The sequence below is a fragment of the Carcharodon carcharias genome, chromosome 4 (genome assembly GCF_017639515.1).
Source record: "Carcharodon carcharias isolate sCarCar2 chromosome 4, sCarCar2.pri, whole genome shotgun sequence".
Lineage (NCBI taxonomy): Eukaryota > Metazoa > Chordata > Chondrichthyes > Lamniformes > Lamnidae > Carcharodon > Carcharodon carcharias.
Window position 1 is genome coordinate 176,865,356 of NC_054470.1, and position 25,420 is coordinate 176,890,775.

General features: G+C 44.3%; 1 protein-coding gene across 1 annotated transcript in view; it reads left to right on the forward strand.

The window, feature by feature from the left end:
- The first annotated feature begins 7,532 nt into the window (after nucleotides 1-7,532).
- The window catches only part of LOC121277193 (N(4)-(Beta-N-acetylglucosaminyl)-L-asparaginase-like), a 33,839-nt gene continuing 15,951 nt past the window's right edge, over nucleotides 7,533-25,420 (forward strand). Inside the window, exons 1-3 of the mRNA XM_041186339.1 lie at nucleotides 7,533-7,728; nucleotides 15,941-16,094; nucleotides 18,073-18,185. Coding sequence (XP_041042273.1) covers nucleotides 7,587-7,728; nucleotides 15,941-16,094; nucleotides 18,073-18,185 — 409 coding nt within the window. The 5' untranslated portion in view covers nucleotides 7,533-7,586. The remainder of the gene's footprint in view (nucleotides 7,729-15,940; nucleotides 16,095-18,072; nucleotides 18,186-25,420) is intronic.

Below are 25,420 nucleotides of genomic sequence, written 5' to 3' on the forward strand. Positions count from 1 at the left end.
CATGTATGTAAAGGACGTAGCATTTGTTTGCAATGAAATGTAAACTTCTGGGGCCTAAGGAAATAAGAGATGGAGCTCTGTCTCAGTTTATGACCCATGAAGCAGGGGGCTGCAAAGGTGGGGTGACACCAGATGACTCTCGCTTCGAGCCAATGAAAATGGGCAAATCGGACTACTTCCAAATTAGGGATAAGTGAGAAATAATGAGAATGAGGGATAAGAGTTGGCAAATTGGATTATTTGTTGGCACAGTTATACCATTGCATCAAAAGACAGAGATGAGAATTTTTTTCTCAGAGGGTAGTGAGCCTTTGGAACCCTCTTCCTCAAAAGGCAGTGGAAGCAGGGTCTTTGAATATTTTTAAGATAGAGCTAGATAGATTCTTGATTAACAAGGGGGTGAAAGGTTATGAGGGGTAGACAGAAATGTGGGGTTGAGGTTGCATTCAGATCAGCCATGAACTTATAGAATGGCAGAGCAGGCTCAAGGGGCCTAGTGGCCTACTCCTGCTCCTGATTTATATGTTCATATATATAGTTCTTCTGAGACACAGTTCACCATTACTTCTGAGACAGAAGAAAATGGACTTTGGCTGTGCTGGCAGCATTCAAGGAATCCCAAGCCCTTTAAGGATAGAGTATTTTGAGGGTGTTTCCATTGCTTCTAGTTAAGTATATTTTATTTAATTCACAAATACTAGTCATTTGTAGCTTGTTAGGTCAAGCACAAGTGAGAACCCCTTTGCTATGGATTAAACATTCAGAACTTGTGTTTGTTTTTAAAGGGTTTTATACCTTGAAACCCCTAAATCTTACAATGTGGACCTCACTATTAAAAAGGGATAGTCGGGTTGAATAATAGAGATGCATTTAACAGAAAGTTGGATAAGCATTTAAGAGAGAAGGGAATAGAGCATTATGCTGATAGGGTTACACGAAGAAGGATGGGAGTAGGCTCAAATGGAGCAGAAACACAAGCAGTCAAAGGGCAGGCATCTATGCTAAATATGTTATGTAATACTGCAGCAAATAGAACTCAACGTCATGAAGCATACTTAAGCCAATTATTTAATGAGTATTAATTTTTATTTACATTGTATATATTTAACAGTGGTTGACACTGCACCTAATACTGGACATACTGTTTAGCAATTACTGACTTTCAGCCTCTGATGCAGAACTAGAAAAAACTTAATATTAACTTAATTTGGAACAAGGAATTTCAAACTTTGAAGAGATGTTTCATATTTATCTCCCAGCTAATTTCTGGACTTTCGTCTTTTTGAAAATTGAATTAAAAATAATAGATGACAGTGGTACAATTGCAAGCAGCTTGTTAGTATTTTTACTAGATAAGGATACAAACATATAAACAAGGAGCAGGAGTAGGCCATTTGGCCCCCAGAGCTTGCTCTGTCATTTAATAAGATCATGGCTGATCTGATAGTAAACTCAAAGCTGCATCCTGCCTGCCCCCAATAACCCATCACCCCACTGCTTACCAAGAATCTATGCACATCTGCCTTAAAATATTCAAAGACTCTGCTTCCAATGCCTTTTCAGAAAGAGAGTTCCAAAGACTCATGACCCTCTGAGAGAAAACATTTTTCACCTCATCTCCATTTTAAATGGACGACCCCTTATTTTTAAAGTGACCCCTTGTTCTAGATTCTCCCACAAGAGGAAACATCCTCTCCACATCCACCCTGTCAAGTTCCCTCAGGATCCTATATGTTTTATATCAAGTCGCCTCTTACTCTTCTAAACTCCTCTGAAATCTCTCACCATTTAGATAATATGCCTCTCTTTTTATTTTTCCTGCCAAAATGGACAATATCCCATTTTCCCACAGTGTACTCCATTTGCCAGATTTTTGCCCACTTACTTAACCAATCTATTTTTGTAATCTCCTTATGTCCTCTTCACAAATTACTTTCCTACCTATCTTTTTGTCATCAGCAAAGTTGGCAAGCATCCCATCCATCTCTTCATCCAAGTCATTGATATAAAATGTAAACAGTTTAGATCCCAGCATTTACCCCTGCGGCACACCATTAGTTACATCTTGCCAAACTGAAAAAGACCTATTTATGCCTACTCTCTGCTTCCTGTTCGCCAGCCAAACTTCTATTCATGCCAATATGTTACCCCCATACCATGAGCTTTTATTTTACGCAATAACCCCTGATGTGACACTTTATCAAATGCCTCCAGGCAATCTAAGTACAGTACATCCACTGGCTCCCCTTTATCCACAGCATATGTTACTTCTTCAAAGAACTCCAATAAGTTGGTTAAATATGATTTCCCTTCCACAAAACCATGTTGACTCTGCCTGATTACCTTGAACTTTTCCAAGCGCTCTGCAATAACTTCTTTAATAATAGCTTCTAACATTTTCTCTATGACAGATGTTAAGCTAGATGGCCTGTAGTTTCTCACTTTCTGTCTCCCTCCCTTTTTAAATAATGGAGTCACATTTGCTATCTTCCAACCCAATGGGACATTCTCCAAATCTAGGGAATTTTGGAGAATTAAAACCAATACATCAACTATCTCATTAGCCACTTATTTTAAGGCCCCAGGATGAAGTCCATCATGACCTGGGCGCTTTTCAGCTGAGAACTCCAACAATTTACTTAGCACCACTTGTCTGGTGATCGTAATTTTCCTGAATTCATCCCTCCTTTCCAATTCCTGATTTATAACTGCCTCTGGGATGTTACTTGTATCCTTTATAGTGAAAACTGATGCAAAACACCTCTTCAATTCATCTGCCATTTCCTTGTTTTCCATTATCAATTTTCCAGATGCACTTTCTATTGGACCAATGTTCACTTTGCTAACTCATTTCATTTTAAAATATTTATAGAAACTCTTATTATTTGTTTTTATATATCTGGCTAGCTTTCTCTCGTACTCTAATTTTTCCTCCCTTATTAATCTTTTAGTCATCCTTTGCTGTTCCTTATATCCAGCACAGTCTTCTGGCCTTCCACCTATCTTTGCACAATTATATACTTTTTCTTTAAACTTGATACTATCTTTAACCCTTCTAGTTAACCATGGATGGTGTGTCCGTCGATCGGACTTTTTCTTACTCATTGGAATGTATCTATTCTGTGTATTCTGAAATTTCCCCTGAAATGTTTTCCATTGCATCTCTATTCACCTATCCCTTAACCTAATTTGCCAATTCACTCTAGCCAGCTCAGCTTTCAGGTCCTCATAATTGCCATCATTTAAGTTTAAAAACATAGCCTCGGACCCACACCTCTCTTCCTCAAACTGACTGAAAAATTCAAGCATTTAATCGTCGCTCTTACTTCAAGGCAAAGATGTCAAAATTACATATGGGCTGGATTGTGAGAAAGGCAGTGCAAACACTGAATGAATTTACGGGAATAAAATCTCTCCCAGCAAAAATGCCTCTTATCTCCAGTGCAGTTAGTAGGTAACTGCAGTAAGTAGAAACTAACATCAGGCTGCACTAAACTTGCCCCCTCCTGTAATCTAAACCAGTCTCTGGTTAAAAAAAAAACTCCTTCCTTATCTCTCCTTGGTGAATAAAATAAGTTGGTGTCAGTTGAGTGCTGGAAGGTAATTGGATATTTAGAATTAACTTGTCTGGCTCTGGGAAATAGAGCATTGTAACTTGACCAACTGTACTTAATGAATATCTTAGGCACTTGGGCTTCAACAAGATGTCAATTGCTTTTGCTGGCATATACCAACAAGAAACTAAAATGTAATTTGGTTGACTGTGATGAAGTACTGTAAAATTCAATAACAGTAAAGACCTTCATATTTAAATTTGTTGTATCTTATTGTATCATACAGCATTAATGAAAACTGCAAAGTGAAGGTTCAATGGAAGACTTAAAAGTTATTTAAAATTCAAAACGCTTTGATATTGCTTGACAATTATAATTCTGTTGGTAGTCAGCTGGCTGCTTACCTTATTATATATGTGTTGTGCAATGTACTGAAAGTAAAATACTGGTTAGTGAAAAACAGCAACCTAACCATTTGCAAAACAGAGAGTAGATTATGTAGACCATTGACTCTGAGATGGCCATTAAAGATGAAAAAGGATGACATTCTTGATTCATCTTCAGGAAAGAAGGGAAAATTATCTAAATATTGATCTAAAATATGGTGGAGCAATTAACACCAAAAGTCTTCATGGTCACTGCTAAAAAGATCAGGAACTGGAATTTCATCACCCTTCAAGATGGTGGTCAGGACCAGTCCATCTCCATTGCAGTACTGCATTGCATTGGGAGAAATGACCTCCTTTGGAAATTAAGGCACTTGTTGCCTGTTCCAATGGTTCAGTTGAACATTTAAGATGCCACGGCATGATTACTAACCCTAAAAATGAGCAGCTAAGAGAATGAAGCACTATCCATGTGTTCAAGCACAGATGGTCAGAGATCTCTTGCCATTGCAACTCAATGTTGATTAAACATGGATCAATCTGCAACAGAATAACAAGGGTTTGCTAATGTCACATTGAATCCAGCAGGAACCACTCACAGAATGATAACTCAATTTCAGTCTTTGATACACAGCTCACAAGTATCCATTTGCTCATTACTTGTGACGAAGTGCAAAAAGCCATATAATTAAAGTTTTAAATGAGTTCAGTCAACATAACATTTAGCATTTTCAATTATATTAAATTTGTTATTTAACATTTAATGCACAATTATTAAAATGTCAAAAGTACATCACTTTTGATGAAATGATATATATTTCAGGGCATTCAGTAATTACAGTTCATGTAATTTATTGCCAGTTATTTTTAATGAGCAGATTATTTTTTAAAATTAAGATTGTAATTCATTTAATTAAATCTCTAAAGCCGTTGCGTTTGACAGGGGCAATGTCGCTATTATATGCAACAGTTACTTTGCTTGGTGGCAAAAGGGTGTAAAGCCTTGATTAGGACATGAGGTTCAGAAATCTTTATAACATTTAGCACACTGTAGGACAGCAACTGAGCATGACAACCATTTTAGAAGTCATTTATGTAGCACTGCTGCAATACAGCCATTGATCATGTTGTACTGGAAGTAGTATTTAAAAGGATCATCTCTATTGTGCTTTCATCATCAAAAATGGCAATACTGTTATGATCCCCAGCTGAGGTTACCACTGGACAAGACTGACCCCAGGGTAGAACCCAGCTTGATGGATCCTAATTTTGTTTGTTTAGATACGTGGAGAGTGGCTATAGTGGCTACTGAACAGAGACACCTGAGTCAGCTAATGAACTGTTAACAAAAGATTAAAACATTTATTAAACAAGAAAAGATGAACTATATTACAATACTCCTTCACCCACAACCATACCTTTACAGATGTATATGGATTTGTAAGGATAACACAAGTTACAAAAGCTAACTTACACTTTAATGTTCACAGTAAGTACACAGTCCATGTAAACTAATAGGCACCCTGTGACCAGGCACAACTCTGAAACCAAGTGACAGATGCCGCCTTAACCAGATGCTATGGATCTCTCATCAACTCCCCCCAGCCGCTTGTTACATCATGAGCGAACTAGTCTCACTGAACTCCTTCTTTCAAATGAGGGTTTCCAATCTCAGCTCTCTGAAACCTTGCTTTGGAATCTCCTCCCAAACTGATGCATTCTCTCAGACACCTTCCGCAAGGGTTCACCTCCAGGGTTTCAAACTCTCCTTCAGATGTACTCTCTGCCCTGGGTCACTACATACATTCAAGCTGTTTTCCATTTCTGTCTCTGACTCAGCCGACAACAGTACACCACTGCTTCACATGCCCATAGCAAAGAGTTACAGAACTTCAGCCATCTCTTTGGACCTCCTGGCCTCATGCAAGCTGTTTTTGCTTTAAATCTGCTTTCTATAGCTTTTGTCACTTTAAATCTGAAGCTTGGAGTCTTTCTCTCTGCCTTCACTCTTAACTTCACTTAACAGAACCTTTTTCAGGTTCCTGCCCTCCCTTTGACTAGAAGGTCTGCTTCAGATTTTCTCCTGTTCCACTCCCCTGGATTTTGGGGTATTTTCTTCAGCTTGGGACTGGCTATCTGTCCCCTTTTCCGGTCTCTCCTGGCAGCTGCTTTTAAAGCCAACTGAACTCAAACAGCTTCCAAATCAAATTGCTGTTTCTAGTTTCTTCTGTGTGTTTGTGGGAGGGGCCTTCCTCTCTGGACCCCTGTTGCTAGGCAACAGCCCAGTTTCTCTACTCTTGTTTGTTTAACTTAGCTGCAACAGTCATAAAAAATCCCAGTAGAAAAGCAGGCACCTTTCAAAGTGAAACTAAAACTCAATTTGACCTTTTCTTAACACACAAGCACAGAAATAAAAATCAAACTTAAACTTTAAAGCTAAAAATCAATCCTATGCCCACAAATACAAATATAACTTACGTAAGCTGTCTCTATTTCCTAACAATTTAGCATTTTTGTAGTAAATGTGGGTATAGCCATTCCTACTGCCTATCAGTTCTTGGAGACTCTGACTAATGAGCCCTAAGCACGGGTAATCCAGGGTGGGGCTGAGCTTTCTGGTCAAGGACCTGGTACAAGCGTGTAGCATCTGTAATGCTCTCTGTAATAAAGTTATCTGTTTCTGGCTGAAACACCAAATCATCACAATTTTCAATTAATTCTCAGTGCAGAACAGTATGCACAGATCTCCTGACTGTGTTGCCATTATGAATGTAGAAAGAGTTCCCAGAATGTAGTGACACCTCTCCCCACCCCACGCCCCCCAACCTGTTAACTAATCCTGTTTTCCAACTCAACAGATGACATTGGCACACTTGCACGTGTCAGTGAAGCTGGCCTGAATTCGACCGATTCCAAAATGTGCTAACACAATCCTTAAAACCTTCCTCTTTGATTAAATTTTTGGCCGCCTTGTGGTTCGGTGTCAATTTTTGTTTAGTTTCACTCCTGTGATACACCTTGGTTTTACCATTTTGAAGGCATGACATTAGTGCAAGAAATCATTGCTATTATCTAATAAAATGAGGGCAGAATTTCTGGAACCATCACAGGGGTTCAAAGATTCAAATATTCAACATTTCTCTTTTCTGCTCTCCCCCCTTCTCCAATATCCAAACGATGTTGAGTTTACTCAATTTAAGAAACTACAGTATCAGCAAATCTCTGGAAGCCCCTTCTTAAAGCTGAAACCTCCCAGAGACTATAGTCTCTGTGTCCAGCCCCTGGAAGGCGATTTGAAAAATGCTTCCCATATTAAATGGGGGAACGGGATAATTACAACTTAGTGCGGGGTTGGCTTGGGTGGGGGTGTCGGGGGGGGGGGGGGGCGTGTTGGGGAGGAATATTAAATTTGCAAGGAAAGCACCATCAATTGATGGGATAGGGGCGGTGCCTTGAGACAATGACAGAAGGGGAGGAGCAAACCTTGCGGTTAAACAGTTGCTCAGCAACGAGTTCGATTTTTTTAAATAGCAGGGAAGTACTGCTTCCTTCACCGTCCTTTTGCAGCCACCGTACAGGGCTGTAGTAGGAAGTCCCGATCCTGACGGGCTGAGTAGTAATCATTTACGCGCGGGGTTTTCTGTGAATGGGAGCCGGGCTTCGCGTTGCTATGGGATTCCCGGGCTACGTTCCACTGCTCCTCGCGCTTAGCGCCTGCTGCTTGTTGGCGGTCGCCCGGCTGCCCCTGGTCATCAATACCTGGCCCTTTAAAGCGGCAACGAAGCGAGGTAAGTGCATCGTTAAGAAGAGGGCAACACAAGTAGCCCCATTTGTGTCAGCCTGTAGATGACCTGCATTTATACAAGAAGAGCTATTGCAAAACAAAAACAAAAATAGCTGAAAAAACTCAGCTGGTCTGACAGCATCTGCGGAGAGGAACACAGTTAACGTTTCGAGCCCGTATGACTCTTCGACAGAGCTATTGCAAACCCGTACACCGCCTTTGATCTAATTCAGTTTCAGACCTAGTTCCAGTACAGACAGGGCACATCTGGCATCTACCTGGCAATGTGGAAAATTGCCCAGGTGTGTCCTGTACACAAAAAGCAGGACAAATCCAATCCAGTAAATTACCACCCCATCAGTCTACTCTTGATCATCAGTAAAGTAATGGGAAGGGGTTAACAACAGTGCTTTAGAGTGGCACTTTTTCAGAACAACCTGCTCGCCAATGCTCAGTTTGGATTCTACCAGGACCACTCAGCTTCTGAACTCATTACAGCCTTGTTCCATACGTGGACAAAAGAGCTGAATTCCAGAGGGGGACTGAGAGTCATTGCCCCTGACATCAAGGCAGCATTTGACCATGTGTAGCATCAACGAGCCCTAGCAAAAGTGGGGTCAATTGGAATGAGGAGAAAAACTCTCTGCTGGTTGGAGTCATACCTAGCACAAAGGAAGCTGGTTGTGGTTGTTGGAGGTCGATCATCTCAGCTCCAGTACATCACTGCAGGAGTTCCTCAGGGTAGTGTCCTCGGCCCAACCATTTTCAGCTGCTTCATCAATGACCTTACTTCCATCATGAGGTCAAAAGTGGGGATGTTCGCTGATGGTTCCACAATGTTCAGCGCCATTCACGACTCCTCAGATACTGAGGCAGTCAATGTCCAAATGCAGCAACACCTGGACAACATCCAGGCTTGGACTGACAAGTGGCAAGTAACATTTGTGCCACACAAGTGCCAGGCAATGACCATCTCCAACAACAGAGAATCCAATCATTGTCCTTTGACATTCAATGGCATTACCATCTTTGAATCCCCCACTGTCAACATCCTGGGGGTTACCATTGACCAGAAACTGAACTGCACTAGCCATGTAAATAATGTGGCTACAAGAGCAGGTCAGAGGCTCGGAATCCTGCAGCGATTAACTCAGCTGCTGACTCCCCAAAGCCTATCCACCATCTACAATGCATAAGTCAGGAGTATGATGAAATACCCTTCATTTGCCTGGATGAGTGCAGTTCCAACAACACTGAAGAAACTTGATAACATCCAGGACAAAGCAGCTCGCTTGATGTGCACCACATCCACAGACATACACTCCTTCTACCACTAACACACAGTAGCAGCAGTGTGTACCATCTACAAGATGCACTGCAGGAACTCACCAAGCCTCCTTAGACAGCACCTTCCAAACCCATGAACACTACCATCTAGAAGGACAAGGGCAGAAACTTGGGAACACCACTATCTGGAAGTTCCCCTCCAAGCCGCTCGCCATCCTGACTTAGAAATATATCGCCATTCCTTCACTGTTGCTGAGTCAAAACCCTGGAACTCCCTCCCTAACATGGCTGTGGGGGTACCTACACCACATGAACTGCAGTGGTTCAAGAAGGCAGCTCACCATTACCTTCTCGTGGGCAATAAATATTGGCCTAGCCAGCGAAGCCCACATACCATGTTGAAGTAAAAAATCTGTTGTTGAAACCCTCATTCATGCCTTTGTTACATCTAGCCTCAGCTATTCCAACGCACTCCTAGCTGGTCCACAGATTCTACCCTCTTTAAACTTGAGGTCATCCAAGACTCTGCGGCCTCTGTCTTAACACGCAGCAAGTTCCGTTCCTTTCCTTTCCTTCTCTGTGCTTACTGACCTACACTGGCTCCTGATCAAGCAATGTCTTAATTTTAAAAGTCTTGTAGTCATTTTCAAATCCCTCCATGGCCTCGCCTGTCTGTCTCTGTAATCTCCTCCGGCTCCACAGTCCTCCAGGATATCTGCTTTCCTCTAATTCTGGCTTCTTGTGCATCCCTGATTTTCATTGCTCCACCATTAATGGCGGTGGCCTCACCTGCCCAGGCTCCAAGCTCTGAAATATCCGCCCTCCATCTCTCTGCCTCTCTCCCTCACTTTCCTCCTTTTAAAGACACTTGTTTAAACATACCTCTTTGACCAAGCTTTTAGCCATCTGTCCTAATATCTCTATGTGGTATGGTGTCATACTTTGTTTTAAGATACTCCTATGAAGTTCCTTAGGACGTTTTATTTTGTTAAAAATGCTATCTAAATCCAAATAGTTGTTTTTATTGTTGGGAGGGAATGATGTGCTTCTGTGTCCAGGATATACTCGCTAAAAGCCGATCTCATGTGAAAATCGACCCCATGACTTTTGGCCTAAAAAAAAGGGCTGAATTTTGCCGTCGGCGAGCAGCGGGCAGGGCCCCCTCACCGACAGCAAAATGATGCGGGATGACGTCAGGAGGAACCCCCAACGTCATCCCTGCCCATTTAAATCTTCAGGAAGGCGGGCACGCAGCAAAATCAGCTGTGCGCCCGCAGACCTGTCAATGGCCTATTGAGGCCATTGACAGGATAATTAGAACAATTAAAGGACCTGCCCATCTAATCTTAAGGTTGGCGGGCAGGCCAGAAACCCCAGCGGGCTTCTGATAAAACATGAAACCTCATCCACCGTTGGGATGAGGTTTCATGTAGGGTTTAAAAAAACTTTAATAAAGTTTGAGTGAACTTTATTAACATGTGCCATTTCATGTGACATTGATTGTCACATGAGGGGGACATGTTAAGGATTTTTTTATTTTTATATTTTTAATGTTTGTACAAGTGTAAGCGATGTCCCTGAGACAGCACTTAGCCTCAGGGAGATGTGCGCTCGTTTGTGCACATGCGTGAAAGGGCGCACTCTCACATTTGGGGAATCCCCCCCTCCCCCACCTGCACAGGAAGCGCATAGCACTTAAAATGGCGGCTGGGCCTGCTTCTCTGGCGGGGATCGGCTCCCCGCCCGCCGGAGATTGGGTCGGGCCCGCCCACCCACCAGGCAGAAAATTCTGCCCATAATTTTTCATATGCCGTGTATAAAATTGGGCCCCTTAACTTTTAGCTTAAAAAAAAATTGGTCTCATAAATTCAATCTTTACATGAATGTACACGGCTGTCTCCTGGACAAGACTGATTTTTAGTTCCGGCCAGGCAGCTGGTGGGTAATGCTGGAATTGGGTGGCACCCAGTTAGAAACTACCAGTCCGACTCATTAGGTGCAATGTAAATGCATCATCGCACCACATAAGAACGTGGACCATGTGATTTGATGGCATCGCTTCTGTTTATCAGGTGCCTAGGCCTCCAATATTGCAAATAAGAAGTACGTGATTATTATTTGGTAGAAGTACATTACCCACCATTTGGGCACCTGGGGGGCTGTGCCTAACATGCCTGATGCAAATAAGGGCCTAACTCCTGTGAGGCTCAGAAGCAAATTTGGCTGGCACTGAACACAGCTAATACCAGGCTGGCTGAGTTCAGCAAAACTAGTCGTCGGGTTATCCTGGTCCGAATCAGCATCGGTCTGCCTGCATAAACCTCTGGATCATTTCTACATGGGCCTGTCTCCAGCCCATAATCCTTGACAAGAAAATAAGGTGGACAGGCTCCTTCAGGACAGAGGCAGAATCGTGAAGTCGGGAAAGTTCCTGAAATGGAAGTGGACTGGGAAAAATGGCAGCTGAGTCGCAGGTCTGAAAGTCCCGTCTCCATTCCCAGCGCCGGCTATTTTAACTGGCATGGGAAAGAGGGCTGACTGTGACCCTGAGCGCCTGCTGTTTAATGTTGTCAGCACCAATGTAAAGGTGGCCAGTTCAGATCCCTGGTGATTTTCATGGAGGCAGTCACAATCGGGAAGTCCTCCTGTTTGACATCTGATGAGTGAGGTCATGAGCTGTGACAGGAAATGTTGCACTCTGAGGTGTGTCTGTGTCACCATAGTCCCAGCTGGCAGGTCTTTGGATGCAAAATATAACAATGCATTGCCAGGTTGGGTGAGGGTAGGTATGGGTGGTGAAGGGGGGGAGGTGATGAGGGTGGGTTATGGGAGTTTTGAGTGGCAAGGAGGGTGACGGTATTTATGGGGGTGTTGAGGGTGGGTAGGGATGTGAGGGTGGGTATAAATGGTGACATTGGGTATGGGGGTGCTGAGGCTGGGTATGCGTGGTGATGTTGGCGACAGGGGTGCAAGCGTGGGTATGGTGGTGAAGTTGGATACAGGGGTGTAAGTATGGGGGTGAAGGAAGTGAGGGTGGGTATGGGGGTGTTGAGCGTGGCTAGGGGCGTGAGGGTGGGTATGAATGCTGACATTGGGTATGGGGGTGTTGAAGATGGTATGGGATTGTTGAGGGTGGGAATGGGTGGTGATGTTGGGTATAGGGGATGAGGGTGGGTACAGGGGGAGTGAAGGAGGTGAGGGTGGGTATGGGTGGTGAAGTTGGGTGTGAGGGTTGGTATGGTGGCTAGGTGGCCATAAAACTGACTTGCATTGCTTTCAGTATTGTTTTGTGCCGCCAATGTGCTCACCCACGGAGGCAGGCCTTGAAACCAGGCTGTATCAGCATCGGCCTGCCCGCATATACCTCTGGATCATTTCTACATGGGCCTGTCTCCAGCCCATAATCCTTGACAAGAAAATAAGGTGGACAGGCTCCTTCAGGACAGAGGCAGAATCGTGAAGTGAGGAAAGTTCCTGACTCCTGATATCTGTCTCAAGCACAAAAATCCGGGCCAGGGTTTGAATGCGTCCTAACTGGTGATCCTTAAAGGGACCACTGCAGGCTATCCACCAGAAACGTAAGTTTGCTAAAAATACTTCAGTATGGAACCTGAAGTTGCAGCAATACTTCTCCCACCCCACAATGAAACCACTGCTGATCACTAGACATCCACCTCCTCCACCCACCCAATCAGCTCACTCTCATTTGTCTAGTTGCCCACCTTCCAAATCAGATGCCTCCCTCCTTTAATGACCTATCCTAGAGCAGCTTCAGGTGACTCAGCAGCTCAAAATGCCAAGCTTCTTCTCCAGCGAGCTGACTTGCTACACAGAGTAGGTGCCCACAGCTTACTGGACTCAGGCCTGAGGCCCAATATTGTGTGTGCCTTGGGCCTGCCTGTTCAGGCTCTGTGGTCATACCTTACTCTTAAGCCTCAACGGCTGGCTAACACAACCAAATTTTTAGGCCCCAGTATCCTGATCTATACTTGATGCAAAGCTCTATTCAAAGATATAAAAGCTTATTACTTAAGGCATCAGAGAAACAATGATTTAAAAACTGCAATATAATTGCCCATTGTAGCTGTTACAGAGAATGAGACTTTAGCCTCAGAACTTTCAAAATAAAGTGGGTTAGCTCATTGTAGCGTGGTAACATGCCAGTCCTCTTCCCAGACAGTTATTTAACTTTTCCAACACTGTTCCACAATGTTAGTGCAATAGCCCATAATGTGCATGTAAGTTGCTATGTGTGGAAGATGCAGATTGAAAATAATTGTCAATGAAGAACTGAGAGAATTTCTGTTCCACGGCAAGTTCTGATGATCTGGAAAGCTCTGCCTGAAAGGGTTGTTGAAGTAGATTCGACAGTAACTTTAAAAAGGGAATTGGATAAATACTTGGTATTTGCGGGCTATGGGGAAGAAGGAGGGCTGTCAGACTAACTAGATAGCTCTTTCAAAGAGTTACCACAGGCACATTGGCCTCTTTATGCTGTACAATTCTAGAAAGTTAAAATGATCTGAGCAGATTATCTTAAAGAAGTGAATGTTCCTGCATCCTTGCATTATTCAGTCATAATGTGTTTCTTTATTCGGGAGCTTGGAATACTTAAGTAAAACAAATGAGGAAAGCAGTATTGTAATGATTTTGTATAGGGTAAATGTCAGAAATTGAGGATTTTTTTGCTTGATAAAATATATATATATATTAAGTATACTAGCCATTGAAAGTAATCGCAGACATCTATTCTTCTGGCTTCTGTTCTTTATGATTCTGTGGGATGCTTTTTTTCCTCAGACTCAAAGTCTAAGTGAAGCTGAGAAAAATGCTGCTGATTATTCCTACAACTCGGAAGCTATGCATCTCTTACGCCTTGATAAAGGAATAGACTGTCATTTGAGAAGTGTTTCCCTTCTCACTTCTAGCTTCCAACCTTTTTTCTCATCCTGTATTATTTTATAGACATGACGAGTCAGTGCTGTCTTAAACCTTTCTCTGGCCCTCTACACCTCCAGTATGCTGTCCAACATGTGCATTCTTCCCTGTAGGTGATTAATCATGTTTAAAGTTAAGATTTGTCACATAATCTTGCAGAATGACTCACACTCCCCCAGGCCCTCAAAACTATGGAACCTCCTAATCCTACCTTTCTTGACTCTGGTCCATATCCAAAAACTTATGAAACCCATTTTTGCCATCAATAGGTCACTGGTTTAGATTTAGTTGATCTGTTCTTTGTTACATTGCTGGTATTTGCATTAGGGGATTTGAGCTATGACCTTAATATCGCCATTAATGTCAATAAAATCATGGGGTGCTTAGTTTTGAGCTTTGGTCATTAAGCTCTACCTTTTGTTTCTATCTGTACCTTTACCCATTTGCTGCTGGATAAGATGTGATTAAAGAAAGCCAAGCATGGCTTCATCAAGGGAATATCATGGTTCAAGAGAATATCATGTTTAATTAACTTGCTGGAGTTTTTTTGAGGAGGTAACAGAGAAGGTTGATAAAGGAAATGTTGTTGATGTGGTATAAATGGATTTTCAAAAGTCATTTGATACAGTGCCATACGACAGACTTGTGAGCAAAATTCTAGGTTATGGAATAAAAGGCAAAGTAAGCATTTGGATAAGAAATTAGCTGAGTGACAGGAAACAGAGTAGTGATAAATGGTTGTTTTTCAGTTTGGAGAAAGGTTTGTAGTAGAGTTCCTCAGGTTAGTGTTGGGACCCTTGCGCTTCCTGATATATGTTAATGACCTAGACTGTGGTGTGCAGGGCATGATTTCAAAATTGCAGATGAAACAAAGATTTGAAATGTTGTCAGCTGTGATGGGGATAGCCTTGAAGTTCAAAAGAACATAGACATGTTGGTAGATTAGGCAGACAATTGGCAGATGAAGTTCAATGCGGAGAAGTGTGAGATGATTCGCTTTGGCAGGAAAGATATGGTGAGACCATATAAAATAAAAGGAAAGCCTCTAAAGGAAGTGCAGGAACGGAGGGACATTGATGTATACATACATAGGTAATTCAAGATGGCAGGGCATTTTGAGAGAGCAGTTAATAAAGCATTTGGAAGTTATTATTTGTTAATAGGGGCATTGAGCACAAGAGTAAGTAGGTCTTGTTGAACTTATATAAAACACTAGTTAGGCCTCATCTGGAGTATTGCGTCCATTTCTTGGTGCCATACTTGAGGAAGGGTGTGAAGGCATTGGAGAGAGTACAGAGAAGATTCACAAGAATGATTCCTTGGAATGAAGAACTGTAGCTATGAGGATAGATTGGCGAGGTTGGGACTCTTTCTTTCCTTGGAGAAAAGAAGGCTGAGAGGAGATTCGATAGAGGTATTCAAGATCCTGAGGGATATGGACAAGGTAAATAGTGAGAAACTGTTCCCACTCGAGAACATCAAGAACTAGAGGACACAGATTCAAAATAATGGACAAAAGGAGTATATGTGATGTGAGGAAAAATGTTTTCACTTGGGGTGGTTGAAGTCTGGAACAAACTTCCTGAGAGGGTGGTGGAGGCAGGTTCAATTGAGGTATTCAAAAGGGAATTGGATTGCTACCTGAAAAAAGAGAATGTGCAAGGATATGGGTTAAAGGCAGGGGAGTGGAACTAGGTGGAATGCTCTCTGAGAGCCAGTGCAGACTTGATGGGCCGAATGGCCTCCTCTGCACTGTAAAGACCCTGTGATGTGGTGACCTATTTATTTTTGAGATACTGCTCATACTGGCAAAACCGTAGAAATTTGTCTTCCTTATTGAAACTGGATCTTAAATGCTTTTCTAATTTTCACACTTGCACTTCTTCAATAAGACATGATTTGTTTTCCCCACGCAACCAGTTGAAACTTATCTAACACGTTACCTGCTTTCTGCCCACTTATGGCTTAAATTGGACGTGTGATGCATTTAGCATGGGACACTCTTCAGTCTGGAGGTTCAGCGTTGGACGCAGTGGAGAAAGGTTGCAGTCAGTGTGAGGTTGAGCAGTGTGATGGCACTGTGGGATATGGAGGAAGTCCAGATGAACATGGAGAGACAACACTGGATGCTATGATAATGAATGGGTAAGTCATATACCTGATCACTGCTGCATACTGGGAACATTAACTGTTTATGAATTGACCCTTAGGACCAGCTATGCAAAGAAATAACACACCAATCTTCTATAAATATCTTTGGGCAAAGCAAAATCTAGTTTTCAAAATCTTTGCTTTAGTCCACCACATTTTTGTTGGTTTCCTATGTAGGCACAATTACCAGACAGTAGGAGGAGGAGGTGGTGTTTCCTCATTTCTCGACATTCCCAAATAGTTTCGGAAAGGGATATGTCTCCCCTCTCCAAATCTCAGAATTGCCTATACTCTATTTTCTTGTATGTGGTTTTGAAATGAATTTTAATTGCAGTTCAGGATGTTGACTGCAATGTGTCTGAATACAGCAATTGTGATTTGTACACATGGAGCCGAATTTTCATTCCTTAGGTGAGGAGAGCAGAGTCGGAAGATTTTCCGACTCTGCAAACCCAACTTGGGAGAAGTACCCTGAGAGGTTGGGTTTTCATTCTGGGGGATGGGTTCTGAGTCGGGCTTGCCGCTCCTGGAAACAATGCGGAGGCCTCCACAGGGGCCACCAGGTACCAAGGCAGGGCTGTTCAAAGGCCCACTTCGGTGCACTGGGACTTGGTCCCAGTCGTAATAAAAGCAGTAAACTCCTCTGGACCTCGCCCCTCACATCTGCGCACCCCCCCCCCCCCCCCAACACTCCTCATGGCACATCTATGTCAACCCATGCCTCCTCATGTCCCCACACACCCCCTTTGCCCCTCATACCCTCCATGCCAACTTATTCCCTTCATACCACCACATAACCCCTTGGTCCCTCATTTCCTCCATGTCAACGCCATAACCCTTTATAGCCCCGAGTCCAACTTAGTGCCAACTCATGCCAGCCGATGGCCCCCACTCACCCGTATAACTTTTTATAGCTCCTATGTTAACTTAGTGCCTACTTATGCCAACCCATGAGCCTTTGCTTTACACCCTTCATGCCAGCTCACTCAGTATGCACCATGGGCAGATCTCAGGAGCCATGCTGAGATGAAATAAATTAAAGTTCTAAGTATCCATTACAGACTTCATTATATTTTTTAAAAATGCTCTCTTGGATAAAAGCTCATTCAGTATAATTAAATCCCTTCAAGTACATAATTCCTTATGAAAATAAACATTTGTATTCATAGCCCCACATCAAAGACAGCTAATCCCTTTCTAACTTCTGAGCTGTCAATCAAAGTGTGAACTTACACATCTTCCACTGTGATAATAGGTTATTGAAGCAGTCAAGCAGCACTAATCCAACAATGAAAGCCCTCAGGCTTATGTCAACCACCTATAGAAATTGGAAGAACTGATTTTTTTTTTCCACCTACAGGCTGCCTGTTTTTTTTCTCAAAATTTAAAAGGCAAGGTATTTAAATGACTTGGCAGTTCCAAAGACCTTATCCGCTTTTTGGGCACATTCATTTATCCTGTTAACATCCCCAAAGGGCTACCTTACCTCTCCAAAAGTGAGGTAAGGTACCTCTTCAAAGAGCTCCAGTAGGTTTAGACCTTTCTCTCAAATGTCTAAATGAGTCATGTTTCAGAACCCTGGGTGACCAGAAATGCGACTGTTTGATGGCAGCTGCACTTTTGAAATGTGCTGCTGCCTCCATGAGCTGCGGATGTGTGAAATACCTCCCACCCCTGTTTCCCCTAAGGCAAAAATGGTAGGTGCCAGGTTTGAGGGCGGGACCTCTGGATTCCGGGCTCCTGTGCCATTTTGGCTAAGGCACAGAGGTCTTCCAAGTTGGCCAAAATCCTGGCCTAGATTTCAAGTTGTGACGTAATATTTAATATTTTTAACGAGAACACAGTGGACATAACTATTGAAGTCAAATTGAAAGTGTAGGGGGAAATGAAAGCTGACAGCACACCATCTCTTAACTAAAAGATATTTTGAAACCCCTTGCTGTTATATAATTTTTTAAAAAAATCTTTTCAGTAACACGATCGAGGTTGGAGCAGTTGGCAATCTTCGAAGAATTAAAAGTGCGATCAGCGTTGCTCGAGCAGTGATGGAGCACAGCAGTCATACACTGTTGGTGGGGGATTCAGGTAATCACTATTGTTTTTCCTGTTGCTTGTTGAAGAAAAAAATAAATTGCGCTAATATAACGCTTTTTATAACCTCTGGCTGTAAAATACTTTAGAACAATGTACATTTTAAAATGTAGTCACTGTTGTAACCTAGGAAACACGCGCAGTAAGGTGATCATGACCAGGCCAGTTGTTTGTGATTTGTTGACCAAGGAATAAACATTGCCCAGAAGAGCAGGAAGAACTCGCCTGCTCAAAATAATGTCATGGGATCTGTCGTGATGGAGCCTTGGTTCTATAATCTCACCTGTACATCATTTTATAGTGTTACCTGTGGCTCAGCTGGCAGTACTTGCACCCCTAAGTCGCCTTAGGTTTCAGGTTCAAGCCCCACTCCAGGATTGGATTGCAAAGATCAATGCTGACACTCCAGTGCAGTACTGAAGGAGTGTTGCAGTGTCGGATGCACGGTCTTTTGGATGAAACGTTAAGTCAAAGCCCCACCCCCCCCCCCCCCCTGGTGTATGTAAAAGATCCCATGGCGCTATTTTAGAGCAGGGGAGTTATCCCCTTTGTCCTGGAAAATATTTATCTCTCAATCAACATCACAAATTGGCTGCTACGTCTCTCACATTACAACAGTGACTAGGCTTGTAAAGTACATCATTGGCTGTAAAGTGCTTGGAGATGTCCACTGTTGGTTTGTGAAAACCACTACGTAACCCATCGAGACGTTCTTTATTTGGAAATCAGCCCCTCCAATTGTACTGCATTATTGTCAGCCGAGTGTACTCTGGTCTTTAGTGAGCAATTTGAGTCTGCCACCAGAGGAAGAGTCATACGGACTCGAAACATTAACTCTGTGCCTCTCTCCACAGATGCTGCCAGACCTGCTGAGTTTTTCCAGCATTTTCTGTTTTTATTTCAGATTTCCAGTATCCACAGTATTTTGGTTTTATCTTTGAGTCTGCCACTTTCTGATCTGGGAGGCGAAAATACTACTCACTGAGCCATGGCTAACATCCTGAGCAGCAACTAAATAAATGATAATTGCAAACAAATGGCAAATTCAAGACAAAAAAAAAATGCACTTTATAAATCTAATCACCGAATAAATGGATTGACTAGTCCAAAATAAAACAACCAGATACAATGTATTTTTCGTCTTTATTGGAGTGATTTTTAACATTGAATCAATGGGAACATTATGGCTTCGTTTTCGTTTGGAAGGTGATTTGTTTTTTTAAGTTCCCAGTTTCAGTCAGTTCCTCAGAGCGCACTCTTGAAAGGAATATAATTAATTCTGAACTAGTGTCCTTACTATCAACAAATAATGCTGCTGGAAGGCAGAATAATCTTTTGGAACAGTGGCCTGGTTTCTACCCTTTGGGTGTGACTGGCTGAGTTTGCGCTGTGAACACAATCTTGCGCTGGGTGGCCGATTAAGACCTGCCCAGAGTGAAACACGACTGCCGGATGTTGGGCGCCGGGTCCAATGGGGACCAGGCGGGGTGCTCAAAAAACGGATGAAGGCTGCCAGGTGTTGTGGGAGAGGCTGAGGGAGCTGTGGTAAAGCAATCCAAGAAGTGCCCTGATGTACAGTCATGGTCTCAGCACCTGGTGGTCATGGAAGGTGGGAGGGCAAGTTGGGTGGGCACTCTGCCCCCCTCCCCCCATTTCTCAGATGAGTACCTGAGAGTGCTAGTCAAGGAGGTCAGTGCCAGGTGGCAAATCTTAATGCCCAGGGTATGGCAAGAGAGGCACTTGACTAAGAAGGCCTGGACAGAGGTCGCTTCCAGGTCAGTGGGCACATGTGGCTTCAGTGCTGCAAAAAGTTTCTGCAGTCAACAAGGGTAAGTGCAGAGATGGCATGAATCTGTGCGGCATATTTAGCTGGGTGCCCGTGGCTCGGAACATTCAGGGGTCTGAGAGTGTGTATGACAACTGGCACTGAAACCTGTCCTGCCAAGGCTGGGATGTCAGCACAACTGGCCTCAGTGCATTGCAGGTTGAGATGTGACACCACCCACCTAATGCCCGGATGGGTGGGGTGTGGGGGGAAACCAGGAAAGGACCTTCAGGGAGACGGAGCAATAATGAGGCTTTCTGCTTTTCCCTGTCAGAAGAAGAGCAGTCGTAATGCAGAACAGGTAGAGGAGCACCGAACCTGTGCATCCTCACAAGGCACAAAAGTGATGCACTGGAACTGGAACACCACTAGCCTGCTCGCTCCTCTGGTCGTGGTGTGGCTGGGGTGTCAGATGAAGGTAAGAGTGCAGGTGACAGATGCGTTTGCTGTGGGTTCTGGAAACATAATGGGCTCCTCTCATCGGAAACTGAACCATCATAGTCAGAGAGCCCATTGAAGCTCCGATGTAGATGGTACGATGCAGCAGGTCTCCACTGTCTCCTCTGCCTGTCTAGCAGCATAGTGACTATGATGATTGAATTTACTGATCTTTTACCTTCCTCCCACAGATGCACCATCCGCAGGAGTTGCCGACGACTCCAAGAACTCCCCATTGAGCTCCGAGGAAGACATCACACCTGCAGCAGTGTCACACCGTCTCTCTGAACCAGGCACCAGCGCAGATACTCACAGGTCGGTGGGCATTAGTTCTTTGGCTCTGCGGGTAATGCATGGTGGTGAGGGTACATCGCACTCCACGAGCAGCTGGCAGAGGCAGAGAGGGAGCTGACAGTGGGAGCACAGCTGGAGACCAGGACCCATCCTGCATCCGAGACAGATGACAAGCCTCTGGAGTCATCCATCAGGCGGCAGACATTGGATATCCAATGGGTTGCGTGGGGAGATCTGGCGGAGATCCATGAAGGTCTGGGTGCCATGGTTTCCATCACAGACGAATCCATATGGAGCATGAGTTCTGCGTTGATCCTTAACACTGAGGACACAGCCTTCTCCATGGAGAGAGTGGCGACTCATGGAGAGGCAGCTTCAGGAGCAGACTCAGGGGTTCCTGGGGTTGCACTCGGACCTGCACACCCTCACACAGACAATAACTTCAGGAGGTCACTGCCAGTGTGAGAGATGGATGAGGCACCTAGTCTCTTTGTTGGGTGCCCATCCATCAATGGTGAGTAGCGAGGTGCAAATGCGCCTCATGCTGACAGATGACCTGCCTGTCTTCTATCTGGGCTTCTGTCGGCGCTCTGGACGAGGGCAGCAGCTCCTCTGCCCCTCTGCCAGTGGCCACTACATCTGATGATGCCGCGACAACTGAGGAGTGCCCGACCATGGAGCTGGACGCCCCTTCCCAGGCAGTTCCGGCGGCCAGAGGATGACCACCAAGGTCATCGGGCCTCCAGGACAGTAGAGTCAGCGGGGGGGATGCACCTGGGCACAGCACCGACAGATGTAAGTTGAAGGCACCTTGAGCACAATAGGGGTGTGTCACAGGTGACATTCTTTGCATTACCTTTTTCGCCGTTCGTGTTTGGGATAGACACTGTGTTCATGTGAAGTAACATTAACATGTATTTGACTTAAATGGGCTGAGTTGGCTGGATAGTTTGAATAGGTGCCAGATGCAGCACAGGCTTGTAAATATATAGCGTCGTACAGTGCAGGTGTACTGGCTTGGGCTCTCGTTTATTGATTATTAGCAAAGAGACAGTGCCATTGACTTGACAAGGCATCGATGCATTGGGTGCCTGGCTGAAGGGTCTCTGGATCAAAGCATCCCTGGTGTCCCTGCCTTCACGAGGGTTCCTGTCCTTTGGCTCGAGGTCCTCACCCTGCACCTCCCCAGGCTCTTCCTCGGAACCACCACTTAAGTCATCCTCTGTGGCCTGTGGAGATGCCTCGCTTTCCTCAGCCTCCAGTGCTGACAGTCCTCGCCAGACTCGGGCTGTGCAGGGTGCAGCATGTGACAACTATGAGGGAGACATGCTCTGGGGGTGACTGCAGTGCTCCCCCTGTTTGATCCAGGCATCTGAAGCATATCTTCAGTAACCCGATGGCCCTCTCCTCCACCGCCCTTGTGGGGGCACAACTCCTGTTGTATCTCTCCTCGGCCTCAGAATGGGGTCATCAGCCACCTCTTTAAAGGCTAGCCTTTGTCACCCAGGCTCGTGTAGGAGCCATAACCAACCTTGGTACCTGTGAGTGCCACAAGATGTAAGCATCATGTGAGCTCCCAGGGTAACGGGGATAACCTTGGAGAGTCTGTGTTCTATGGTCACAGACGATGTGAACATTCATTGAGTGGAACACCTTTTCTCTTTACAAAAGCTCCCGGCTCACCTGCTGGCACCTTGATGGCAACATGAGTGTAATCTATTGCACCCTGGATATGGGGGAACCCAGCCATCATGGCGAAGCCTCGTGCTCTCTCTGCCCGGCTCTCCTCCACTGTCTGGAAGTGGATGCATGTGCAGACATGGCTAAAGATAGCATCAGCCACGAGTTTGATGCAACTGTGTACAGCTGATTGTGAAACGCCGCATAGATCACCTACTGAGCCCTGAAAAGAACTGGAAGCATAGAGGTTGAGGGCCACTGTGACCTTCAAAGGCACCGGCCTGGGGTGTGCTCCCTCACAGTTGGAGGCAATTTCCAGGCCTGTCATGTGACATGTTGCTGTCACTGTGTCCCTGGAGAAGCAGTGTGTCCTGCGGCACTGGACCTCGGACATCTGGAGGTAGTTGGAACGCCGCCTGAACAATCTAGCTGCTGAGTAATGGCATCTTTGGCGTGCCCTCCCGTCCTGGCCTTCCTGCTGGCCCTCCATCAATTGAGTTCGTGCCTCTCCTCTTAAAGGTCTGTCCCTGGGACAGTGCCCGTGCTCACCTGGCCTCCTCTCCCTCCTGCCCCTCTCTTCCTCCTTAGAGGAGGTTCCACAAGCAGAATACACTATCGCCATTAGATGAGATGCAAAGGAGCATTGCCTTGAAGATGAAGTAACACTGTTCTGTAATACTCAGGGGAACCTTACAGGGAAGATGAGGACCTGAGAAGCTGAAAGGTAGGCTTGACAATCAAACAAGATGCAAAGAAACTCTGGGACAATGCAGTACTCACGTAGTATTGAACTGGCAATGACAGGGAAAGTGCTGCTGCTCCGAGGGTCTCTTACCCCACCCCGTGGATGAGGAAATGATTAAAACATGATTTCCACCCAACCTTTTTGCTTTGATGAGCTAGAAATCACATGGACAATAGGCTTTTCAATGACCTTAATTGGCCCTTTAATTGTCAGTCGGTACTGCTCCGATTCATGCACACACCTGTTGACCTCAATATTGCACGCGTGCGTGATGACGTTGGGACGCATGCCCGATGTAATTTCGCGCAAGTTTACAGGCATTCACGTCCGACCTTGGGACGCAAGATTCAGGCCGGTGTGATTTGGAAAAGATTCCGATCATAAAACATGAGCAAATTATGATTAATCATATTGTTATGCTCCAGTATGGCACTTATTAAGTTTGCTTATTTATTTACTGGACAGAAAGGTAAGTCGGGCCTTTGCAAAATGTTACAAGACTTTGGTAATTAGGTTAAAAATAGATCTCTAATAATTAACTAATCTTTTGAGATAGTGGGTAGTTGTCACGAGTTTTAATGATTCTGTGGAAATTCTGCTTGCTGTCTCCATTGATACAAGAAAAGTACCATGTACTGAAGGCAGGAATGGACTTAATCCATCCTTTTGCTTAAAATTGCTGTCAAATCTAAATTTACTTTGGTTAGATCTCTCTACCCTGCTGGCAGCATTGATGGCCAATGTTCCCAACTTTCTCCTTGTAGAATAGTAAACCTAGAACTGCCCAAACCCAAGAAAACCAAATACAATCTAGAGAATTTGTAGCATTTGTGGTTTTCTTGGACAGGTCTGAATTAGCTCTTATGGGGCCCATATGAATACATGGCCCTCGGCATATCCTATGCTCAGGGATGTTCTCTAGGGAAACCTGGCAGACGGGCAAAGCTCCACTCCAGGACCTCCTTAGAGGTAAAAAAAATTGACATTTTTTAAAATGATAAATGCATTTTTTTGAGCAAAATCTTGAATAAGAGGGGTGGGGGAAAAAGGAGTGGGAGGGTAGTACCATCAAATATTGATGGATGGAGTGTCCTAGGCCCAACCATCTTCAGCTGCTTCATCATTGACCTTCCTCCCATCATAAGGTCAGAAGTGGGGATACTCACTGATGATTGTGCAATGTTCAGCACCATTCGCAACTCCTCAGATACTGAAGCAGTCCATGTCCAAATGCAGCAAGACCTGGACAATATCCAGGCTTGGGCTGACATGTGGCAAGTAACATTTATGCCACACAAGTATCAGGCAATGACATCTCCAACAAGAGAGAATCTAACCATTGTCCCTTAATGTTCAGTGGCATTACTATTGCTGAATCAACATTCTGGGGGTTGCCATTAACCAGAAACTGAACTGGACTAGCCATATAAATACTGTGGCTACAAGACCAGCTCAGAGGCCGGGAATCCTGAGACAAATAACTCGCCTCCTGACTCCCCAAAGCCTGTCCACCATCTACAAGGACAAGTGTGATGGAATACTCTCTCTGCTTGACTGGATGAACACAGCTCCAACAGCACTCGAGAAGCTTGACAGCATCCAGGACAAGGCAGCCTGCTTGATTGGTACCCCTTCCACAAACATTCACTCCCTCCACCATAGACGAACAGTGGCAGCGGTGTGTACCATCTACAAGATGCACTGCAGAAACTCACCAAACCTCCTTCAACAGCACCTTCCAAACCTACAGCCACTGCCATCTAGAAGGACAAGGGCAGCAGATAGATGGGGACACCATCACCTGGAAGTTCCCTCCAATCTATTCATCATCCTGACTTGGAAATATATTGCCGTTCCTTCATTGTTGCTGGGTCAAAATCCTGGAACTCCCTCCCTAACAGCACTGTGGGTGTACCTACACCATAGGGATTGCAGTGGTTCAGAAGGCAGCTCATCACCACCATCTTCTCAAGGGCAATTAGGGGTGGGCAATAAATATTTTGCCTAGCCAGTGAAGCCCACGCCCCATAAAAGGAATTTAAAAAAAAGAGTAGTCTGCCTGGAGCACCTTTCCCTAATGAAAAAAGTTTACTTCCAAAGGATATTTAAAAGGCTGTGTATTAGAAGGGTCATTACAACACTAATATCTGCAGAGTATTTAACAATATTAATATGGCTGAAAAGAAGAGACTTGCTGTCAATGGTTTTTGTCTTGCTCTCATCAAGACAGTCATAAGAATGCCAAAT